This window comes from Heliconius melpomene, chromosome 15 (assembly GCF_056956725.1).
Source record: "Heliconius melpomene rosina isolate 202511_hmr_F chromosome 15, ASM5695672v1, whole genome shotgun sequence".
NCBI classification, from domain to species: Eukaryota; Metazoa; Arthropoda; class Insecta; order Lepidoptera; family Nymphalidae; genus Heliconius; species Heliconius melpomene.
This window is the reverse complement of record NC_140403.1, coordinates 3,305,760-3,329,081: the sequence shown is the minus strand read 5'-3', so window position 1 is coordinate 3,329,081 and position 23,322 is coordinate 3,305,760. Positions and strand designations below refer to the sequence as shown.

At 33.5% G+C, this 23,322-nt stretch overlaps 4 protein-coding genes across 5 annotated transcripts; 2 read left to right on the top strand and 2 right to left on the bottom strand.

Moving 5' to 3' along the window:
• Positions 1-90: 90 nt before the first annotated feature.
• On the top strand, positions 91-6,999 carry LOC146531329 (rho GTPase-activating protein 44-like). Its single transcript, XM_085198138.1, has 6 exons — positions 91-461; positions 699-949; positions 1,036-1,211; positions 2,125-2,368; positions 3,613-3,762; positions 4,627-6,999. Exons 1-6 carry the CDS (start codon positions 409-411, stop codon positions 6,357-6,359), a joined length of 2,607 nt encoding a protein of 868 aa, XP_085054264.1. The 5' UTR covers positions 91-408; the 3' UTR covers positions 6,360-6,999.
• On the bottom strand, positions 6,997-10,239 carry TyrRS-m (Tyrosine--tRNA ligase, mitochondrial). Its single transcript, XM_085198139.1, has 8 exons — positions 9,914-10,239; positions 9,681-9,828; positions 9,430-9,608; positions 9,142-9,358; positions 8,774-8,852; positions 8,396-8,671; positions 7,614-7,802; positions 6,997-7,222 (listed from the first exon to the last, which is right to left on the bottom strand). Exons 1-8 carry the CDS (start codon positions 10,144-10,146, stop codon positions 7,059-7,061), a joined length of 1,485 nt encoding a protein of 494 aa, XP_085054265.1. The 5' UTR covers positions 10,147-10,239; the 3' UTR covers positions 6,997-7,058.
• A 293-nt stretch (positions 10,240-10,532) lies between these two features.
• LOC146531327 (phosphoribosyl pyrophosphate synthase-associated protein 2) lies at positions 10,533-14,690 on the bottom strand. Of its 2 annotated transcripts, none has more exons than XM_085198136.1 (7): positions 14,520-14,690; positions 14,298-14,411; positions 14,035-14,154; positions 13,396-13,684; positions 12,531-12,700; positions 11,953-12,067; positions 10,533-11,439 (listed from the first exon to the last, which is right to left on the bottom strand). In XM_085198136.1, exons 1-7 carry the CDS (start codon positions 14,537-14,539, stop codon positions 11,134-11,136), a joined length of 1,134 nt encoding a protein of 377 aa, XP_085054262.1. In that variant the 5' UTR covers positions 14,540-14,690; the 3' UTR covers positions 10,533-11,133. The 2 variants fall into 2 exon arrangements, with proteins under 2 accessions (XP_085054262.1, XP_085054263.1); XM_085198137.1 differs by having other exon boundaries at positions 14,546-14,687.
• A 257-nt stretch (positions 14,691-14,947) lies between these two features.
• On the top strand, positions 14,948-23,210 carry LOC146531326 (WD repeat-containing protein 3). The gene is made up of 16 exons (XM_085198133.1): positions 14,948-15,243; positions 15,378-15,587; positions 16,078-16,275; positions 16,611-16,784; positions 17,171-17,367; positions 17,675-17,895; positions 18,349-18,469; positions 18,652-18,859; positions 19,160-19,249; positions 19,938-20,075; positions 20,358-20,627; positions 21,132-21,296; positions 21,500-21,565; positions 22,065-22,225; positions 22,513-22,735; positions 23,030-23,210. The coding sequence occupies exons 1-16, from the start codon at positions 15,073-15,075 to the stop codon at positions 23,183-23,185; spliced, it is 2,769 nt and encodes a 922-aa protein (XP_085054259.1). The 5' UTR covers positions 14,948-15,072; the 3' UTR covers positions 23,186-23,210.
• The last annotated feature ends 112 nt before the right edge of the window (positions 23,211-23,322 follow it).

The window sequence follows — 23,322 nt, the reverse complement described above, 5'->3', positions numbered from 1 at the left end:
CGTATTAGAAGAATAAAATTATTCTGTACTTATTTATATTGACTAATTTTAATCTATGTTTATTACTTATATATTTTTAGTCTGTACTTCAGTTTTGTGATTTATGTATCTGTGGATTTTATTTTTCTAATTCATTCAAGTTACAATTTTTATAATTTTTTATTTTAAAACTATATACAAATTAGTTGTGAGAAAAAGAAATCAATAGCTCTTGAAATGTAGTGCCTTATTAAAAAATATTTGTGTTTTGTAAGTCGCAGTGTTTTCGTACAAAGTATGTGAAGATGATCTCATTGACTTGCTGACATTAGATCCGTTCTTTTCGGCGAGTGATCTTGATCGTTTTATTGTTATTGACTAAGTCCAATGACCTTGTAATATTAGATAAATTAATAAGAAATAGTTAAAATGAAGAAACAATTCTACAGGGTTAAACAGTTAGCCGATCAAACCTTTTCAAGGTAATCATTCTATATTATCAGATAACATTTTGGCTACTTCATGAACAATGTATTTATGCTTTACAATGTAAAGCTATATTTTAAAGATTATACATAATGTCATATAGATTTCACATGTTTTCGTAATAAATTATCCTATTACTAACTAAAATTTAATGATAAATATAATAAAGTTTAAATTTACTTGCAAAATTTTGGTTATATACATATGTATGCTATTTATTGTTGAAAAAATAGGGCAGGCAAAGGTGAAGCTTTGACAGATGAATTGCAAACAGCGGATAGAAAAGTAGAACAACTCCGGAATGCTCTTCAACTTGTTAGCAAGAGATTGGCCACAGCTGCTGGTAACACACAAGGACAGGATCCAGCTGCCCGAGAGAAAAGACTTAAAAAGCTGCCTGAATATCTCTTAGGTTTGTCAATGTGCGAAGCAAGTAATTTTGATGATGATGACAGTATTTTAAAATATATACTTCATGAATGTGGTGAGTATTTCCTAATGTCTCTTTCTTTATAAGACAATAAAATACAAAATAATCATTTACAATTATGCATTTAAAACATTTTTTAGGTAAAACAGAGAAATTTCTAGCAAATGAAATTGCAGAACATGAATTAAAAGTTGAACAACTTGTATGTTCTCCACTCTCAACCATAAGTGAGCAGGACCTGCCAGCTATAATGAAAGCCAAAAAGCTTCTGAGTAGACTAATAAGTGAGAGAGAATCTGCTGCAAGCCGCTATCATGTGAGTAAATTATTTTCAGGTTCATATTTTATATAGCTAGGTTTGAAAAACCTAGTATCAAGACATTTTGATCTCTACTTTTAGCTCAATTGATCAAGTTATAGATTGGTAAGTAATATAATTTTATGCTGCATTTTTTCGTCTTAGTGGAATAGTTAAAATAATATATTGCTCCAAGTGGGAATTGAACCCACAACTGTTGTTTACAGTCAAATTTTGTACAGGTGCTCAACAAAGGCTTCAAACTCAAAGTCATCTATGCAGTATCACAACAAAACGATGAATCACAATCTTGTGATAATAAATTATATTACTAAAAATATATTTATTACCAATAGTATCATGTTTTATATTGCAAAACATCCTGTAGTCATGACAGTTATAATAAGTAAATTAACAAATATGTTTTTTTATTAAATTGTGGAGTAATTTGAAGAAATGTTCTTGAAATGTAAACAAGGATTAGATAACAGCTTGGTAATGACTTTTGTCATTAGCACTTGAATTGTATTGATTTTATAGTTTTATTACTCATGCACATGCATAAACATATGTATTTACATGTATTAATAGAAATATATTTATCTGTAAAATAAAAATTACTCATTTTTACTATGTTATATTAATTAGACATTTTAATTTTTTTTTATTTTATTACTCCCACACTAAAAAATCCTTTCTTTGGTAACAATATTTCGAAATAAAAAATTGATTGTAGCATTATGTGTTGAGTACCGGGACTTATACTGCACATTGTCTAGTTACCAGAGTGATATAGAGAGATGAAAGTATTAAATAATTATTGTTCATTTGTGGAAATAGAACCCAGAACAGTCTCACTTACAGTCAATTTGTTTGCCACTGGACCACATCCCATCACTAAGATTAATTAAAGATAATTTGTTGTGCACAGCATTTAGAAAAGCAAAAAGAAGAGAATCCAACCAAATTGAATGCAGCTAAAGAGGAATTAGAGGAAACTGGCAACAAAGTAGAATCTGCGAGGGATGCCCTCGCAGCAGACATGTACACATTAGTAGCTAAGGAAGGTCAACTTGCCCACACTCTATTGCAATATGTGAAGTTGCAAAGGGCTTATCATGAATCTGCTTTGCACTATTTGACTGATACGGTGCCGGAGTTGGAGAGATTTATAAGTAAGTAGATTGTGGTTGACCTTATTGTTGTGAATAGCAGCTTCACTCTTTTTTCTGCAAAGTAGGGTAGGGTAGGAAGTCTACTGTTAAATCTTCTGTTTTCTACTTTCTATCCAATTATTATATAACATTTCATCTTGAGAGGAAAATAAATGCCACATTTTGTCTTTTAGAGGATATGAAATTAATTAGAATATGTATATAGGTATGAGTTCATTTATAGCTTACAAATGCAAATGTCATTATTTGTTTTTTAATTGATCTGAAATAAAAGGTGCTCGATAGGAATCAGGATGATGCTATAGTGTTACAAGTACTATAAATAAAAGTTATATAAATCGAGAATATTATTATAAATAACAGATTGAAGGAATCTTGGCGGATTTATTTTACTGATAAGGCTGATAACTGATGGAGATCAAATGATAAAAGATATGAAAAAAAACATGGAAAACCTATTAACCGTTCTATTCGTTATAAAAAATTAAGCTTGTACATTTTTTTATGTTGTTAAATTTTGTTATATTATTATTATTTATTTTTGACCAACAAAAATTACGGTGAACAAAAATACAGACTAAGAAATACTTTAAAAAACACGACAACCTATTTAGAATAAAGATAATATTTGTGGTCTATCTAATTGCTTACTCAACAAAGTCGTCTCGTTTAATTAACGAGTGCCATTAATAGATGCACTAAATTAAGCAAACATTGTTCCTTTCCTTCCTTAGATAAATTGAGATTCTTGGTATTTTAGCTTTATATAATTTGTCTCTATGGTGTATTGTCTTGTATTTATACATATAATAAAACTGTATTGCTGTCTAAACACGAAAAATCTCTTATGGGTTACATTTTTTTTCTGTTTGTCTGTCCATTTGTATAGTATTTTAGCAAACTTTCCTAACTATATGATTGATGAATCGTGCTAGCTAGCTGTAGATGGCTGAACAGATTTTAATTTAGATTTTTTCTTACTTTTAATTGTTTCTTTCCGAGTATACAATTAATGAATGTGAAAAACTTCAAAAAGTCTAACTTACGACACGATATACCGGCGGCAATGAACGTCACTGTGACTGTGGTCAGGATTACCTTCCCATAGTTAAATACGCAATATTTTAAGTAAGGAAAACACTTAAAATATTTCATATCATACATAAAGTTATTTTTACTCGACCACAGCAGCGAAGCTATAGTTAAAAGCTAGTTACATACATAAAATTGTTCGTATGTTTCAGATGATAGCTCCGTCAAACCAGTATTTGGATATCCTTTAGAGGAACATCTGCGCGTGACCGGCAGACGTATAGCGTTCCCCCTGGAACTTTGTGTTTGCACTTTGTACGAGCTCGCTTTAAATGAAGAAGGATTGTTCAGAATTGCTGGCAGTAAGTAGAATTTATTTTTATTTTTTATGTTTTTTTGTATAGTATATTTTTATTGGAGTGGAGCAACTCAACGCCGCATTTTGTGGATTCCAGGATGGGAAAAGGAAGTGAGTTTGATAAAAACAAATAAATCCGCTTAACGTTATATCCCGCACATAGTAGGGTAGGCAGAGGGAACAGAGTTTTTTAACACTAGGTAGTGTTAAAACACTCCACACTTTCCACCAAATTCTGGAGGCATTGCGTGTTGAGTGGCGGAACTCTACGCCGCGCCTCGACACCAGAGCGAAGATTTCCATTTGGAAATATTAATTTAAATAAGTATTTCATTTCAAATGGGTTGGGTAATTAAATATAATAACTATTCCCGTAAATATTATAACATATATAGATTGTTTTTATAGGTATATTTTGTTTATATTTATATAACTGGTTCAGTGATTAAAACGGTGCATTAATGTATGTTTTCCTTTCGTACACACAAATAATTACATAATAATTATATTAGGTATACAATAGTGATGAAAATTGATATTTCATATTTATAGACGAAAATTGTTTTTTATCGTCACTTATTATTTACGTATTAACTTTTTTTATGTTTGTGGTGTTAAAGTTAGGGCCGTCTAAAAACAAAGTCCCAGTTAAGAGGACGGAGGGAAAGAGAAAGAAGATAAGGAAGACTACCGTGACATAATTTCACAACTGTTGTTGACTGGGCAGTGCCTCTTAGAATTTATTTATAAAAATAATATATTCTAAATATTAAATTCCAATTGTAACGAATTAAACTTACAACCATGACATACTCGACTTAGATACTTCGCAACTGTTACGTCATAATAATCATCAAATATTTTACAGGTTCATCAAAAGTGCGAAGAATGAAATTATCATTAGACGCCGGGCTATTCAACTTCCCTCTATCGGGCGACTACCGAGATGTACATGTGGTGGCTTCAGTTTTGAAGTCGTACTTGCGGGAACTCCCCGAGCCCTTGCTTACCTTTCGTCTCTATGAAAACTTCATTCTGGCATCCCGCCAGCCCTCAGAACAGGCACGCCTCAACGCCTTATGGGAGGCCATACATTTACTACCTGAAGCGAACTTCAATAATCTTAGATATCTGATCAAATTTTTGTCCGCCTTGACCCAAAATCAAAGCAAAAACAAGATGACACCGTCTAATTTAGCTATCGTTGTCGCGCCTAATTTACTGTGGGCGGCAGATGAGAATACGTTTGATATGGCTATTACGACTGCAGTTAACTGCGGGGTAGAGTTGCTTATCAAACATGCCGACTGGTTCTTTCAAGATGCTTTTAATTTCTTCATCTCCTTCTCCAAGGAGGACCTTCTTCCGGAACACTGTGAATATGGTTTCACGCCTAACTTTGGCCAGGGATATAATCAAACGGTAGCGCTAAATCAGGAGCAATCTAACGGAGACTACAGTATGAGCAAGTCCATGTGTGATTACAATGTCCAAAACGCCCACAAGGCTGCCATGGATGGACCTGGTCGCCACTCCAGAAGCAATAGTCACGACACAAGTCTCATATTGATAGATAATGAAATAAAGAAGGCCCAATCAAACAGTTCACTGTCAGATCAATCTAGTCCGCCACACGGTAGCCCTAAGCCTATAATGCGTAGAAAAAACAAGCCCATCGCGCCCGTGCCTCCCAACTTTACACCTGACAAAAATCGGAAAGTGGACACCCAGACCCAAATTCCGGAAATAACAAAGGAGCAGAATTCCATTAAGGAGGCAGAGAAACCGGCGAAACCGCCGCGACCAGTCATATCCGACACCGGTAAGGTGATCACGGGAGTGCAGACCATCAACCGGTCCACGTACCGCCAGAGCAAGGCCTTGAAGGAGGAGGCGGCGCGCGCTGGCAGCCGGGAGGACCTCGCGGACACACGGCGGCAGAGCCTGGAGCTCGAGAAGGACGTCTTCGAGGGGTTAGATAGCAAGGGAGACAAGGAGATGGTGATCAAGAGCATGAGCGCGCAGTCGGGCGTGGTGGCGCGCCTGCGCGTCGTCAGCAAGCCCGCTGGCACGCCGCCGCCGCGTCCTGTCGCCGCGCCCCGCACCCTGCCCCCCCTTGCACCCCTCGCCGTGCCCGAGCCCGACGGCGACGTGCAGTTGCGCCACAAGCCGGCCGTACCCGAGCGCCCCGCCACGCTGCGCCCACAGAGCTTTCGAGCCCAGCGCGCGTCGCTCACCGACGACACAGCGCCCCCCGCCCCCTCTCCTGCGCCCGCGCCCACTGTGCTTGAGCGCACGCACATGTACACGGTGGATAAACACCACCCCACAGTCATCCAAGTGGGGGGGCCCCCCGACGACGTCACCAGCACCGTCACCGTGCAGCGCACGCACAGCTCTGGCGGCAAGGAGGCGGAGGCGGAGGGGCCGCGCTCACTGGGCGCCGCGCGCCAGCTATCGCAGTCCGACGGCAACATCGCCGAAAGCGGCGGCGACCCGCCCCCTGCCGCGCGACACGCCGCACGCCCGCCACGCCCCCTTGTACCCGCGCCGCCACCGCCCGCCCCTCCAGCGCCCGCCCACGAGAGCACTGACCTCTAGCCAATAGCACTGGAGCAAGACTGAAACACTATTTAATATATATTATACACGCTAGATGGTTAGACCGCTTACTTACTACTTTTCATACGAGTACAGTATAGTATATTGTGTAGAGTTTTGTGGCGTTTCGTTGCAAATTATTTATTTTTGTACAATGGTGAGAACTTTCACTGATAACTATTATGTATATGATATATTTATATGTACGTACGTATCGCTTCAAGTATAACGGGGAGTCGTCGCATAGCTTTTCAGTGCTACTTTTTTTATCCGTAATTCCAGAGAGACATATCAGATCGAGTCAATTTAGCGTTTACGCGTCAGGATATAATGTCGTGCTTTGTACTGATATCTGTACATTTTAGTATATATTTTGCTGTAAATCTTTGTGATATTAGGAGATTCGCGATGCACAAACGTATTATGATCGGTAGCCATATTTTATGATATTTATGAGAACCGTGCATTAGTCGCAACTTACATCGGCCTCGCTGTTTCACAATCAAATGGTGAATTTAATAGGCCAACGTATGTTATGTAGTATTTACGATGTTTTATGTGATATGCATTTTTATTAATCATATACTGCAAGTATACAAGCTTCTGTTGTAAGTAATTATAATAAAATACACAAAAATAATTTCTTTTTTTTTATTTACAAACCATTAGCTACAGATTGTCTATAAAATTTATATTCTGTTATGTTTGCCATTTAACTATATAATGGTTGCGTTTTCCCACTCGCAATAGGGATATGCAGTTTGGCAATATATGTGCAGATTCAGTTATAACTTCATCAACTTTCTTTATTTTCTGATGGTTTATGTAAAATCCACCTGCTTGGATTATCCTCATTGCATCACCTGCAACATTTTATTATGTTACAAACACTATTATTTGAAGAAACAATACATATTACTTACTAAACATAATAAATACAAGTTACTTAAAATTTGGTTCAAATATTAGAAGTAAAAATGATATGAAAGAGAAAATCATCTGCATATTTATCTATATTATAAATTTAAAGTAAAAATTAAATGTAAAATATATTCTCCCTACAGAGATGCTAACAAAATACGTAAATTTTGACGTAGTTTGATGAGAACATATGGCTTAGTGATCCCACCGATTTGAGAGTTCCCACTGATTTGAGAGTTCAAATCCCACCACATTCCATTTTTATATGTTATTCAAATAATTTTATTGTTCCTAAATGTGGAATAATACTCAAAATACATTAAAAATACTAACTTTCTGTTGGGAAGCAATTTGCTCTCATTCCAAGATCTAACACAGTAATGCCGGGTGACAATAACAAGTTGATAACAGGAGCTCCCTCAAATGCCTGTTCCATTTCCACTGGTGTCAATGAGATCAGCGACTTCACGTCTTTAGTGTAAATTGCTTCAGTTGCTTTTCTTGCGCGAATAAGACCTTCCTCTGAAAATATACAATTAAAAATTTATGCCTTTGGCCATTTTCTGTTTTTTTAAACAGTTTGTTTACCATGATGTAAATGTCAGGACAATGTCCTCTCTGTGTCAATTACAAGACAGTCTATATTAGTTGTCCTAACATATTATTTTAGTATGTATGTATTCATCTGTATGTATGGATTTGTGTGTATTTGTATGTATGTATGTATGTTTATTAAATAATTCTTTTTTTTACTTTGTTAAGTAATACTTTTTGCGCCCTACTATAATTTCTTACATAAATCCTGCACTTTTAATGGTTGCCTGTAAGATATCACTCATAGTGATAAGGCCGCCATTGCACATGTTAATTTGGGTACCTATATGTCCTTTTTTTTATGTAAATTTTATAGAAAAGGTTTTATAAGATTTTATAAAAAGGTGTTGGGTACTGCCACTCTGCATGTAATGCCCCGCGATACCGCTAGGTTCCCTCTGTCAACTCTGCTGTATGCGGAATACAGCGTGACGCTGATTCATAGATTATTAGTTAAATATCTGCCAACCATTCTACGACAGCCAATTTTTTTTGTTATTAATTTTTTTAAGGAATTTTACCTCCATGAACCAATGTTGTCAATTGATCTGCCAAACACTGCTGAGGATATCTTTGCTCTGGATGCTGTTGATGCTTATACATTATATCTTTTATATCGCCTAAACTATAAAAAGTAAATAATTTCAACAACTTTTCAACTTCTGAATCCTTTGTCCTAATAAAAAATTGGTATAAACTATAAGGACTTGTTTTTGAGCCATCTAGCCAGATAGCATTTCCTGCAGATTTTCCAAATTTATCACCTTCTTCAGTTGTTACCAGAGGCAATGTTAATCCTACAGAACAAATGTTTCTAATAAAATAATAGCAAAGCAATATAGAATTAACTATATAAAAAATAAATTATATTGTAAATATAAACAAAAATCTATTATTACCGTAAACATTTTTCTTTATTGTTCTACTAATTAATTCATGTCCTGCACTTATATTGCCCATTTGATCACTTCCACCTATCTAAAACAGAACAAACACTATTTTAATAAAACTCAGTAACTTATACTTAATTGTGTGATGTAGAAGGTGTGAGAGAATTGTGGTGCAGCAGAACAGGGTCAGACTGAAAACACTACAGTTACTAGTTTGATTCCCACTTTGCTAAATAATTTATTATTTTCATTTCTTTACTCATGTAACAAGAAAATGCATGATGTTGAATTTCACTACTTAATACAAAATGCCTCAGAGCTTGCATACAGTGTAAAGCTAAATATAATATATATATATAACATCATGTTATATTTACCTGAAATCTACAATCATACTCATTTAACAAATGAAGCCAATCATATGATTGAAATATTTGGTAAGCAAACTCAGTAAAACTCATGCCCACGTCAGAATTAATTCTATTTTGGACACTTTGCTTTAACAACATTGTGCCCATTCTGAAGTTTCTTCCAATTTCACTTACAAATTTTATTGAATTAATATCTCTATACCACATTTCATTATTAACTATCCTAAAAGAAATCAATGTTAGTCTCACTTTTTACTGTTTTTATTTTATGTGATTTGTTCTAGTAATACATACTTTATAGGTTTCAACTGGTTCTCATCTTTTAACCAAATATATTTTTTGTGATTTTCAAATACAGTTTCTAAATTTTTTTTAATAGAATTAACATTTTGTGCAATAACATTTTCTGGTAAAGCAACTCTGTCTGTACTTTTTCCACTTGGGTCACCAATGTAACCTGTGGCTCCACCAACCTGTAAATAATAACACATTTACTTTTACCATTCCTTCTTTACAATATATTAATATATTAAACATTTTCTCACCAATGCTATGACATTATGTCCACCTCTTTGCCAGTGAATTAAATTAATTATAACAAGAAGATTGCCTACATGAAGACTGTTAGCAGTAGGGTCAAAACCTGCATAAGCACACTGAGGACTCTTATTAAGTAAATTTTTTATTTCATTTCTAAAAAAAAATTTTTTTTGTTAGAAAAATCTAAATATTTATATTCCATAACTAGCTGGAAATATGAAACTGCTCCTTAACTTACGCAGATGTGTTAGGAAATATATCCTGATACATGCCTCGTTCACTTAATTTTAAAATGTTTCTACTGTAACTATTGAATCTTTTATAAGACTTTAAAAAATTAATCACCGTGAATCGATGAAAATTTTTGAATAGTGCCATTTTTACGATTATAATTTCAACAAACTCTAAAACACTTATTGCATAAAATTGTATTGTTCGCACAATTTCATAATAATTAAAGGAAATCGTCATAAATAAAATAGAAACATTATTATGTAGTATAGTATTTGCGTAAATGAAATTCAATTAAAATAGTATTTCATACATATTTTTGAAAAACTATAATGTATAATAGAATTGGAAATGTAATAAAAATCTATTTGAATTCTTGACATTAGTAATGTCTTATGTCAGAGTGACATTTGATACTTTCCACAGACTAATTAAGTATGGTAATAGATGGAACAAAATCTATGAATAACGTAAATATATTGTCGGTACCGTACAACAATGCAATAATTAATCTTATTTTCACCTAATTAATAGTTAAATAAATATTAATTAATTATTAACAATTGCGATATACCTGCTGCTGTCTTATATTTTTCTTTTGGTTTCTACAAATAATAAAACAAATATTGACACAAATATATTTAATCAAATAATTACATAATATTAACAGTACAATATAAATATATATTAATAAAGAAGTTATTTATCAGTAATCTATATAATTGTAATTTACGTTACAGTATATAATATAAATTTATAAGCTTTGGACTTCAACAATCATTATTTAATTTTAGCTCGCACAATTACAAAATATAAAATCACAGTTATATATTTTTGATGTCAGGTGTAGATAAAAAAAAATATAAAAAAAATAATAATACAAAAACTTAAATAAAAAAAAATCTAAAAGCAATTATAATATGAACAAGCAAAATATCCCATCTGAAGTAGTAATACTTAAAACTAAAATTGGTAAATATATTTAAATACTAAATTAGCCTATACTACATATGGTGACTAATTTGTTCTTCAGATAAGTTCACTTAAAAAATTAGTGTAAGATATTATAACTTAAAACAAGTAATTAATAAATTTCATACTGACTTCTGTACTGATTCTTTAAAAATGAGATAAATTAATAAAAGTTTAATTCTATGATATCTAAACTTAAATTCCTGATTTTCTGTAATATTAAAATAACTAAACACCTATAATAAAATTTTTAGTTTAATCCTCCAGTGTGACATTTTTGAAGAGATATGACATGGACTCTTTGTTGTGTATACGGCGAATCGCTTCACTGAGGAGCACTGATATGTCAATTGTTTTTATTTTATTGCATTGCATCTTCTGTAGTTCATGAGGAACCGTATTTGTGACTACTACTTCATCAATTGGCGAATCTTCAATGAGCCGAGGGGCATCAGACGAGAGTAAGCCATGTGTTGCTAACACGTAAATTTTATATGCACCACACTCTTTTAATACTTCAGCTGCAGCCACGAAAGATTGTACATCGTCAATGAGGTCATCCTATAATAAAATAACATATAAAAGTAATCAAATAAAAAAGAGGAAAGTCAAGGCCTTTTGTAAGTAACACAGGGACATAAGTGTGTGACTGTAAACGTGACATGTTGTGGGTTCAATTTCCGGTGGAAGAAATGAAATATTCCATATTTTTATTACCTTTCAAAAAAAAAAATAAAATGAAAAAAAACTGAAAACAATAAATATTTTTATGTTTTAAATTTCTTTTTTTTCCATGAAGCTGAAATAGCTGGCTATATGCTGCAAATAACACAATAAGCAGGTTTAATTTGCGGTAGATTATATGTACGCGCTGAACACCGCCTTGTGTTCCTAGCAGAGAAAAGAAATAAAAACTAATTCCCTGAATGGGAATCAAATCCACAACTGGAAACACAAGTTTACACTCAAACGCCATGGGATGGCATGCACCACAATGGCTAAATATCTAGCATAAACAATATAAATAAAGTAATATAATAAAATATAAAATAAAAAACTATACAACATACATACCACCATGATAGCAATTCTACCACCCACATCTCCCACAACATTTATTGGCGGCTTCTCCTTCGCCGGATGTACTGGAACTCCAACTGACACATCCATTGTGCGAGATCTGTCCACACTGTACAAGAAATAAACAAAATAAATCAACTAAATCTCAATAAAGATAAACCATGAATTAGAAGCCATGCCAACTGAATATCTTAACACCAGTCTCTCTGCCAGTGTAACTAACAGTATAGCTAACATAATATTTACATTTCTCTTGTCTAATAAGAAAAAGGTGGCATGGCCATAGTATCACACCATTTTGCTAAATTGTTAGTGTGGTAAAAAATAGAGAAGTGAAATCAATATTGGAAATATAAAACAAATAAGTATAAAAAATGCAATATTATAATTAGATAATTAGATTAAGAATATCTAGAACCATTTACCTCATTTACAGGCAATGCCTTCAGAATTCAGCAGAAAGAGGGGAATGGAGTGTCTTAACACTAGGTTCTCTCTGCCTAGCTTGCTGTGTGCAACAGCGATACAGCGTGAAGCTGATTTAATTCAATTTCTTTTTTATAATAAATTACCTAGGCATACAAGGTGGTGAGTATCTGCCATCAACCTCATCACTCTCTGCTTCTTTCTGCTCTCCATGTATAACTGCAATCGCAAGTCTTAACCGTTCTGCATATGAAGTGGCTTTCTTAGCTGAGCCAGGGTTGCGCGCCACTATCACGGAGTTGCGGTAATCTGGTATCTATAAGAAATTAAAATAAGTAATAATTTTTGTTCACCTTCACAATGTTTACACGCATATTTCTTTGATAAAACACAAAAGAGAGGCTTATGTATTTTCTTCTTTTTAAAGTTTTACTTCAAAAGAAAAAATAGAACTGTTATAAGATCATGAGATAGGCCGTCGTAGAGCAGCGGCACAAGGGTGCGACTGTAACGCGACAGTAGTGGCTTCGATCCACCCTCGAGGAAGTGAAATATTTATTTACATTTATATTTCCATTTCTTCGCTCTAGGTTCTAGGCAAAGCACAGTAGTGTTGAGTTCTGTCACTTAACACACAATGCCTCCAAAATTCGACAAAAAGTGGGGAATGGAGTGTCATAATACTGGGTTCCCTCTGCCATACAGCATGAAGCTGATTTATTATAAGATCACTTTATTGTTTGTCTGTGTTTCTAACTATCACACTTGATCAGTATTTTTTTTTCATAATTTTATGTTGTCATTGTAATTACTACAAGCACTAAAAAATTACATATCAATATTGTTTTTTAAATCAAATACTATATGTATTTGATTAAAAATTATAAAGTAAATATATGTATTTAATGACAGCAACATCAAACACTTAACTGAAGCAATCTTTAGTAAAAGAAATGTTGCAATGTACACAAACTTAATCTGCAATGAATAAATAAAAACAACACTACTTACACTTTCTTGTATGTATTGTAACAAAAAGGGTGATGCCCTCAAATTATCAACTGGACAGTCGAAAAATCCTTGAATTTCTTTTTGATGTAAATCCATAGTAATAATATGTGTAAGACCAGATTTGCACATCATTTTAGCTAATAACTTTGTGACAATGCACCCACGTTTCCTCATTTTGCATTGCTTGCTGTATGGCAAATATGGAATGACCCCTACAATAGAGTGAGCTGATGAAGTCTTACAAGCATAAGCCATTATCAATAATTCCATGATATTGTTGTTAACATCCCTGTAATTAAATGAAAATGCGAAATGATATGAAATGTTTGATAGACATGATTATAAGATGATACCCATGGTGAGAAACATTTTTTTCCCTAGAATTTATTTATTAAGCATTAAATGGCCTAATTTTCAAAGAACAATACTTAAAGAAACCTTCAAAAGCATGATTACCATTACATTAAATTATGTTAATTTTATAACAAGGTTCAGTAATTTTTGCATTCCTTATAATTATGACCCCAGAACATGCACTTTTGTAATATTTTATTTAAATTGAATGCAATTTCTAGTAATACACTAGAATATTATTTAATTGAATTACTATACTGTATTTAATATTGATGGGTTTCTTACTTTGTTCCAGTTTGTACAATATAGATATTTTTCCCACGAATTGAATCTGCTATTTCTACCATAGTTTCTCTATTAGTTTTATGATAAACTGAGCATCCTCCTTTGCGTACACCCAAGCGACTGTAATATAAATTCATGCTATAATGGACTCTAATACAGCAAGATGATATTATTTTGAATATTATATTATTTTACGTATCATGTATATTTCATATCACAAAATTAAACATACAATCAAGAATTTATTAAATAAGTGTATTTACTTCGCAATTAGGTCAGCCAATTCAGGGTGCGAATTACCACTTAAAATTATGACGTCTGACGTGGAATTGTTCTCCATATTGCACTTGCTTGAACGATTTTTAAACCCAACCAGTCTGCGTAACAGGAAAAGTTTTAGAAATATATTTTTATTATAAAACTATACAATTCAATATTTTAATAGTAAGAGAAGGCACGTTGATTCAACAAGAAAAACAATAAACCTGCTTTTGTTGAGTAACATAATAACCTGATGGCAATCTTGAAAAACGGCTGATCGAAATAGATTATGGACGTTACTTTTTATAGTTTGTAAATGAAAGAAATGTTGATATTTCCTATATTATAACCAGTAGGTTATTTTTCGTATAATAAAATTAATCATCTATAATGAAAGGCGCACTTAGCGATCATGAGCCGGATTTCACAGATAACTCATAGTCATAAGCAAATGAGTAAATGTGTTCTGTGGTCAGACATAACTTACATTTTATAAATGGTTGAGAACTTGAGAGCATAATATCTTTTTTGAGATGACGATTTTTCTTTGAGAGCAGAAAATCGGTATTGTTTATTCGTGCAGTTCATGTGATGACTCTTATTCTAATTTTATACATGTAATCTGTGGTAAAATTTCTTCAAATGTTATTGACATTTGCGCAAACTAAATTAAATACCTATTTAATATGATGCAAAAGTCAAAACAAAGCAATGTGTTTCTGAAGTTTTTGGTTATATAGAAAAATAATAAAAGTTTCTTAAGTTTTAAAGCTAAAAATGGGTCTTACCAAACAATATTTAAGATATGTACCTAGTGGTACATTTAATGTAATAGCTAGTCCTGACTGTAACAGTACACATGTGACGTTAAATGGAGTCAGCGGCAGATATGTAGCTGTCGGTGCATGTGAACATGTTATTATTTGGGATATGCGATTGGGTGAGAAGGTATGTGATATTCTAAACTTATCATTTATTAATTTGTTCCATTTTAAACTATATAATGTTAAATGTCATCTCGTTTTAAAAGTGAATTTATTTTAATTTGTGTATGTATATAAAAATTATTCATACAACTTTAGGCTCAAGTGATACCAGGAGAAAATGTAACAGTATCTCAAATAGCAGCAAGTCCTACAGGAAATCATATGGCAGTTGGTTATGTGGATGGCAATATTAATGTTTTTGAGTTAATAAATAATGATATAGTATGTGTGTTTGCCGGACACAAATCTGCTATAACTTGCTTGCAATATGATGAACAGGGACATAGAATTGTTTCCGGGTCTAAGGTAAAATTAGATTCTTACTTTATGTTGCCTCTTTGTAACTTTGTATTCAATATTATTTTAAATTGACTTTCACTAATTGTTATACTAAAAAAATTTTTTTTTTTTTATTGTAAATACTGTAGTAAATGAATTATAAACTTTTATTGAAATATTTAATAAATTAATTATTATTAGTAGTGCAGTGTCTGGTGTTTGACTGTAACTGCAATGATTGTGTGTTTAATTCCCACTCAGAAAAATCAATTGTTTTTATTTCTTAATTGCTTAATTGTTTTTATTCCTTTTGGTAAGAAAATGTGCACAATGCATTGTGGAGTACAATAACTAAATATGCATTGTCTCAAATTGAAACACAGTGGAAGTGGTTGAGTGTCTTGAAGCTAAGTTCTCTCTGCTTACCCTGCTATAAGTGGATGAAATATGAAGTTAAAAGCAACATATAAAAAGTAGGTATTGTTAACAATTTTTATATTTGTTTTCATATTTCTAGGATACTGAAGTAATCCTTTGGGATGTAGTTGCGGAGACTGGTATAGCTAGGTTTAGTGGCCACAAAGGTGCAATAACAAGTGTGTTATTCATCAATGGACATAATTGTGTAATTAGTTCTTCAAAAGACACATTTGTGAAATTTTGGGATATTGAAACTAAACACTGTTTTAAAACTCTTGGTGGACATCAAATGGAGGTACTGGAAGTTTTATGAATATTGTTTTATTGATATATTTATTAAAAAAATCTAAAAGGTTATTATTGTACTTATTATTTTTGCTTTTCTATTATTGAACAAATAATTATATGCTTAATTGTGGTGTAATGGGGTAGCATCTGATTGTAAATGCCATGGTTGTGGGTTATACACTCTGGGGATTGGATTATTTTAATTTCTTGAAACAAATAGATATTTTCGAAAAGGTTTTGAATTCAATTGGAAAGAAAAAAATAACTTTTGACACTAGGGTTAAAATTCTATCCTGTTATATGTGAAATAAATTAAAATAAAAAATATTAATATATTTATAGGTGTGGTCAGCAGTATTATTGAAAGAAGAAAGGTATTTAGTAACTGGTAGTTCAGATCAAGAATTGAGAGTTTGGAAACTAAATTGGACAGACAAAATCAAAGAGGAAGACAAAATTACACAGCAACTTGAAATAGTAAAGTTGGAAGATGCAGATAATGCAGAGGATACATCAGTTAGTATATATTTTGTATGATTCACTGTTATTTATTTAATTTAGTACAAGAAGTCGGATGGAAAATTCAATGCATATACTCTAAAGCATATATTTTTTTATATTTTATTGACTATTGGCCATCAAAGTATTTAATCACTAATGACAAGTACAAATAAGGAAACTGGATAAATTATACAGACAAACTAAAGAAACATTTCTTTAGTATTTTGGATAATTTACTTTATAATTAGTATAATGATGGTTCTGAGTTCAATACTCATTACACACACATTAATTATTTTAGTTCCACCATTATACATGCAATGTTTCACTAAATGCTAGATTGAGTCTGAAGTTGTAAAAACAGACTGTTATTTTTATTATATTCATTTCTATCATTCAAGATGTTACAATGTCACCAAGTGGGCACACTCATTCGTGGAGGCAAAGGCAGAGTGGTGGGTCTTGCCACAGATCTTGGACAAACTGTACTTGCTTGTTATGGAACTGATTCGTTATTAGAGCTGTTCTGTTTTTGTTCTGATGAAGAGGCCAAGATAAGAATGAATAAGCGAGTTAAGAAACAGAGAAAAAAATTAATGTAGGTTCTTTTGTACTTTCAGTTGGAAGCTCTCAATATATTTATGTATAACAGAGATCTCTGAGAGACAATGTAATTGTTTTTAAGTTTCAGATTTACTTTTTTATTTACTCACCTAAATCAGTGCTATAAAATACTACTCATTATTTAGTATTTATGATAAACTGTGTCACAAAAACTTTAAAATTTATTTTATATTCACCTATTAACAAGATTTTTACTTTCCAAATTTCTTTTGGAAATATAATTGACAATTTAAAGGATTTATTTATAAGTTAAAAGTTGATACTATGTTCAAATATAACAGAAAACAAAAAGAAAGTGGTGAAGTGGATCCAGATGCTGCGGAAATATCTGACCTCCTGACATTATCTGATGAAGTGAAGCGTCTGTCGTCAGTAAAACTACCAGCTAAGATTAAATCTGCCACATTACTAGTGGGAACTACTGGGGAGCTTCGAGTGGGAGTCACGCTAGCTATTAATACTGTGGAGTTACATAGTTTGACTATTGCTGAGGGAAATGAAGGTATGTTTTAGATTTATTAGTACATAGAATATTTTTAGCTTCACATAGCAGGGTAGACAGAAGGAACCTGGAAAGAACTCGACGTCGGGCTTTGCCTCGTTATCAGCGTGAAATTTTTTTTATTTCTTATTTTCTTATTATTATATTGACGTACATTCAATACATAAGCTATAGGGAAATTATAGTGGTACGCACCTGTAGCTCCTCTGGTGCTGCACGGGGTCGTGGGTGGCGGTGATCACCACCAGGTGACCCGAACGCTCGTTTGCCTTGTCCTTTTTCCATAAAAAAAAAAGGTTCCTGTAGGACTGACACTATTGGAATTTCTATATAACTTGACGATGGTTGTCGAAGGACGACGTTGATAACTCGAAAGCACTTGCACTGTTCTAATTGAATAAAGAAGATTTTAAAATTATATAGTTAAGTTGATTTATATTTTTATATTTACAGTAAAATGTTTGAAACAAGTGACTATGCCGGGTCACCAGCGGGAGCCGCGTTGCGTCGCGATCAGTTCAGACAATCTCGCTGTTCTTTCGGCGTCTGTTGATTCTATAAAACTTTGGAACAGGTATGGCTTAGTTTAATTTTTTTAATGTTTATTTTTCTTACTTTTAACATTTTTTACATTTAAAATTCAATAATTATGGAGAGGCGAATGAATTATTTTATATTTTATTTTGATTGATTGATGATTATGTTTGTATACCTAAATAACAAAAATTGAAAAAAAAATATATAACTCGTACACAGAACAAGTCAAACTTGCCTCCGCACTCTACCAGTCCCATGTGGGCGGCCCCAGGCTCTTACCTTTCTGCCAGGAGACCGCCATGCCCTGGCAGCCTGCGCAGACGGGACCCTCCTGCTGACGGACGTGGGCGCGGCCTCTGTGCTGGAGCACGTGCCCGCGCACCCCTCCGACGCGGGCTGCACCACGGTGGGGCTTACTCCGGACCTGGTTAGTTTACTCTTCTTCTGTGGTACAGTAGATTCGGTTTTCCGGACTTCAATAATGTAGTCAAACAAATAAGCTTTATGGTGTATCCCGCACACAGCAGGGAAGGCAGATGGGACCTAGTGTTAGACACTTTTTTCCCCACTTTCTCACCACCTTCATTTTTTTGCTCTGGTGATATAAATTTAAATAAATATTTCATTTCCTTGAATGGGGATCGAACCCACAAGCAGTCGTGTTTACAGTAACACTTCGTGCCTCTGCGCCACGACTGGCATTAAATAAATATCTTATTAATTTCAGCGTGGATGTTATTCAGGCGGCGGAGATAAAACAGTCAAACTGTGGACTTTTGAGCTTATACCGGATCCTACGGGGGATTCCAAAGCTAAAGCAAGTATATATTAGGCGAATATTCTAGTATAATTCATGTTATTACTGCCCAAACAAACCAGCAATTAAAATTATAATTTATTTATTATACATTTTGGCTTTGATTTAGAATTTAAAGTTTAGATAATTGTTTAAAGTTTTTATTAGGTCATTTTATTGCTACTCTCTATACAAGAAAAAAAGATTGTGTACAAAGATATTATACATTGTGCTATGGTCATTTTGAAAACTACTATAATAGTACTACCAAACCTAAGGAAGTATGTAAATAAAATTGAAAGCGCTATTTTAAATAAATGTCAAAATATATGTGGGATTGGGAACAATTAAAGTTTAGCCATAACTAAAAAAATAACTTATAGAGTAATTATAAAACATTTCAAGCCGCAAAGCAATATTATAATTCCAAACCAAACATTGAGTCGCCATTGATGCCTGTTTGTCTTCTCATTTACCCCTTTACACACATCACACCTTTCATTATATTGCCTCTGTCCTTTCTATATTTAACTCAAATAACTAAGATATAACTCTTTAGGATTATAATATTAGTATAGGTCGTATAGTATAAAAATTAATAATGTCACAAAAATACTCTAACTTTCGTTATAAAGCTGACATAACATTTGAAGTAGATAAAAAATTAATATCTATTTTTTTTTAATTAAACAAAATCTATATTAAACAGGTTCTATCCCTCCTTCATACGCGTACCTTAGAACTAGAGGAAGGCGTGACGGCGGTGTGCATTAGCCCCAACAGCAAGTTCATAGCGGTCGCCCTCATGGATTCTACTGTCAAAATATTCTTTCTGGACACGTTTAAGGTAATTTTTATTATATTTCTTGTATAATATTTCATATTGTTTGTATTTTGTATTCTTAATCTTTATTAGGTTTTTTAAATTTTAAATTAAAGCTTGTGTTGAATTGGCAGAGATTTAAATAATACGAATTAAAAATAAATTTAAATAATATTATAACCTTTTCATATCAACTATTTTATTTTTATTTTAAACAAGGTACTAAAAAAATTCCTAATAAACTCAAATTTGAAATATATTCTCCTGTACGAATTTGTAAAAATATATTTATCCCTAAACCACCAGTTCTACCTATCACTATACGGACACAAGCTACCAGTACTTTGTATGGATATAAGCTACGATTCCAACATAATAGCCACCGGTTCTGGCGACAGGAATGTAAAAATATGGGGAATGGACTTTGGAGATTGCCATAAATCGATATTTGCACACAATGACACAGTTACAGCGTTGAGATTCGTGCCCACTACCCATTACTTCTTCACGGCGGGGAGAGACGGCAAAGTGAAACAGTGGGACGCCGATACATATGACAATATCATTACTTTGAATGTGAGTTGGATTGTTTTTTTATTTATTGGTTTATCATAATATGTATGTAGTGCATTTTTTATATGTATTGTTTTTTTTTTATTGAATGAATAGTTTTACAATAATTACAAATTAAAATCATAAAAATAGAGAAGATGAAAGATATATCAAATCAATATTTTTGCTATCATTAGTCCGAGATTTTTATTTCTTCCCTTTAGTACCGAGGCAAAGCACGGCGTTGTGTTCTGCCACAGAACACGCCATGCCTCGAAAATTCAAGGAAAGTTCATATCGAAGTAAATACGGAGTGTGTTACCACTAAGTTGCCTACCCTGCTATATGTGGGATACAAAGAGAAGCTGAAAAAAAGGAAATTACTTATATTTATTATTGATTAAGTGATGCATATGCGAATTGATAAAATACTGCAATCATCTTATCAAAATATGTATAATTGTCTTATGTAATTAAAAAATAATGTTAGATTAAAAAAAATATGTATAAAATATCAATTCCCACCAGGGCCATGCCTGCCCCTGTAGTAGTCTATCAGTGGGCGCGGGCGGTCTCCACGTGACGTCATGCGGTGCGGACGGTGCCATACGACTGTTCACCCGAAGCGAGGAGCCACTGGTCCTTGGCGACGAGGACGAGGAGCAGGAGGGGCTTGCGACTGGAGACGATCATGTTGGTTCGCTTGGTTTGGTTTTGTTTGGGTTGTGTGTTTGCCGTTTGCCTCTTTTTTATTGTATGGATTTTTCATTGTTTTTATTTTATAAATTCCTGACGCAAATCAAAAAATACTTTGTGGGTTTTGTAATTTTTTTTATTGTTAAAGCATAAACATTAACTATTTTTGTTTTGGTATTTAAATATAACTATTTTTACAGGCACCAGTGCCAGGGCTGCCAGGGTTGGTCATGCCGACTAAGAAAACAATAGGAGCTGAAAAAGCTGTGAGTACATATTAATTAACCAAAAATCAGTCATATGTTTTATATTTTAACGGATTTAATTATTGTTTTTAAATAGATTCTATAACATGAAAATATACAGACTATTAATTAAAGTGAATCCATCGCGGCGCAAGTGTACAAGCGTGCGACTTTATGGGTGATGGGTTCGATTGCCACTCGGTGGAATGTTAAATATTTTCATTGTCTCGCTCTGGTATCGCTATGGTATACCGCCACTCAACACGGAATGTCTCAAGAATTCGGTGGATAATAGGCAACGAAAATGTCCTAATGGGAACGGAACTTAACACGACCAGTTGTAGCCGCCTTGAAGTTAGTCGTAGACGTATTTTTGACTATTTTCTTCGCGGGGGATGTACAATGTATAAAACTTTAAAAAACCTACGTCATATCGGTTATACTGTACTGCACCATAGTTTTATATGCTATTTTATTTTAATTTCTAAATATCCCAAATAAAAAACTATACACATTTCAGGCGGATTCCATAATTGAATGTCTACAAATAGGATTGGAATATCAAAAACAAGTGGAGGATGCTCGCGGACAATTGGTCCAACCACCTGTACTGATGGCGGCTTATAACTGTTCTACACCTGAGGATTTCTTACTTGAGACAGTTAAGAAGATTCGATCTAGGTATATCGTAATCTTATTAATGGAATTATGGTTATTTAATTAAATTTAATTTATAATTATTTTATTTTAATTTGTCTTTAGGTTATTAAAGTAGTACATTATATAGTTTAGAGATTATTTAAAATATTATTTTAGCTAAAGTTTTATCGTAATATACACATGGAAAGTAAACTTGCAGTACTATCGTATCAAGTGTATATTATTATTAAACATATTGATATTTTTATTTGTAAATTATTTTTAAACCATTAAAATAATAATACTAAAAATGTTTTCCCAATTTTCAGTGAATTAGAAGAGGCTCTCCTCCTCTTGCCCTTCAGCAACGCGTGTTCGATAGTACGTCTTTTACCGACTTTACTGGAGCGAGGTGATCACCGCGAGTTACTTTGTCGCCTCGCCTTGTTCCTGCTGAAGGTGCACCGCGCGCCCCTGTTGGCGCACGCACCACTATTGAAGCACCTCATACAGATACAGGCCAAGGCGGCTATGCGGGTCAATGAACTGAGGGTAACTGTTTTTAAAATTGGATGTTCTTATTTTAAAAAGTTTTTTCTTAAATACGTTAATTCTTAGGTTTACGCTGTTTTCATTTCTTCAGGTATATGCGGGTATATCCTGCAAAAGTAAGCAAAAGAAATGAAAATATTAATAAACAATTCGTCATTTTTTGTCATGCTTTTCAATGAATATATGACGGTCGTCTTTATTTTTGATACTATATATTCCAATTGCTAGGTGTCCTCTACCTACCATCAAAAATTAATAATGATATAGTATATTAAATTAAAATATTTAAAACAGGACATGATCGGGTTCAACCTCCACGCTCTTCAGTGGCTACAGCGCTCCGCGGAGGCAGCGGGCGCCGAGCAGCCCTTCCGCGACGCCACGCGCCGCGCCCACGACGCGCGCCGCCGCCGCCGCGCGCTCAAACGGCCCATCGTTACTGTTACTTAGATATTATATTATGTGGAATGTTTAATTGCACTTTTATTAATACCCAACCACCCTCTCTAATATAGAGGATTTCTAAGTTTTAAACATCCTATTTGTACCAGGGTAGGTAAAATGGATTTAATATTCTAGTCAGGGTA

What these genes read in the sequence shown, in the direction of transcription:
- LOC146531329 (XM_085198138.1), top strand. Translation starts at nt 409, where the DNA reads ATGAAGAAACAATTCTACAGGGTTAAACAGTTAGCCGATCAAACCTTT. An exon ending in GCCGATCAAACCTTTTCAAG is followed by an intron (nt 462 to 698) that starts GTAATCATTCTA and finishes TTGAAAAAATAG; the next exon opens with GGCAGGCAAAGGTGAAGCTT. An exon ending in GGAGTTGGAGAGATTTATAA is followed by an intron (nt 2,369 to 3,612) that starts GTAAGTAGATTG and finishes CGTATGTTTCAG; the next exon opens with ATGATAGCTCCGTCAAACCA.
- TyrRS-m (XM_085198139.1), bottom strand. Translation starts at nt 10,146, where the DNA reads ATGACGATTTCCTTTAATTATTATGAAATTGTGCGAACAATACAATTT. An exon ending in ATATTTCCTAACACATCTGC is followed by an intron (nt 9,829 to 9,913) that starts GTAAGTTAAGGA and finishes ATTTTTTTTTAG; the next exon opens with AAATGAAATAAAAAATTTAC. An exon ending in AACCAGTTGAAACCTATAAA is followed by an intron (nt 9,359 to 9,429) that starts GTATGTATTACT and finishes GATTTCTTTTAG; the next exon opens with GATAGTTAATAATGAAATGT.
- LOC146531327 (XM_085198136.1), bottom strand. Translation starts at nt 14,539, where the DNA reads ATGTTACTCAACAAAAGCAG. An exon ending in TACAATACATACAAGAAAGT is followed by an intron (nt 12,701 to 13,395) that starts GTAAGTAGTGTT and finishes AATTTCTTATAG; the next exon opens with ATACCAGATTACCGCAACTC. An exon ending in TCACCACCTTGTATGCCTAG is followed by an intron (nt 12,068 to 12,530) that starts GTAATTTATTAT and finishes TTTCTTGTACAG; the next exon opens with TGTGGACAGATCTCGCACAA.
- LOC146531326 (XM_085198133.1), top strand. Translation starts at nt 15,073, where the DNA reads ATGGGTCTTACCAAACAATATTTAAGATATGTACCTAGTGGTACATTT. An exon ending in GAATTGTTTCCGGGTCTAAG is followed by an intron (nt 15,588 to 16,077) that starts GTAAAATTAGAT and finishes TCATATTTCTAG; the next exon opens with GATACTGAAGTAATCCTTTG. An exon ending in CAATAGGAGCTGAAAAAGCT is followed by an intron (nt 21,566 to 22,064) that starts GTGAGTACATAT and finishes TACACATTTCAG; the next exon opens with GCGGATTCCATAATTGAATG.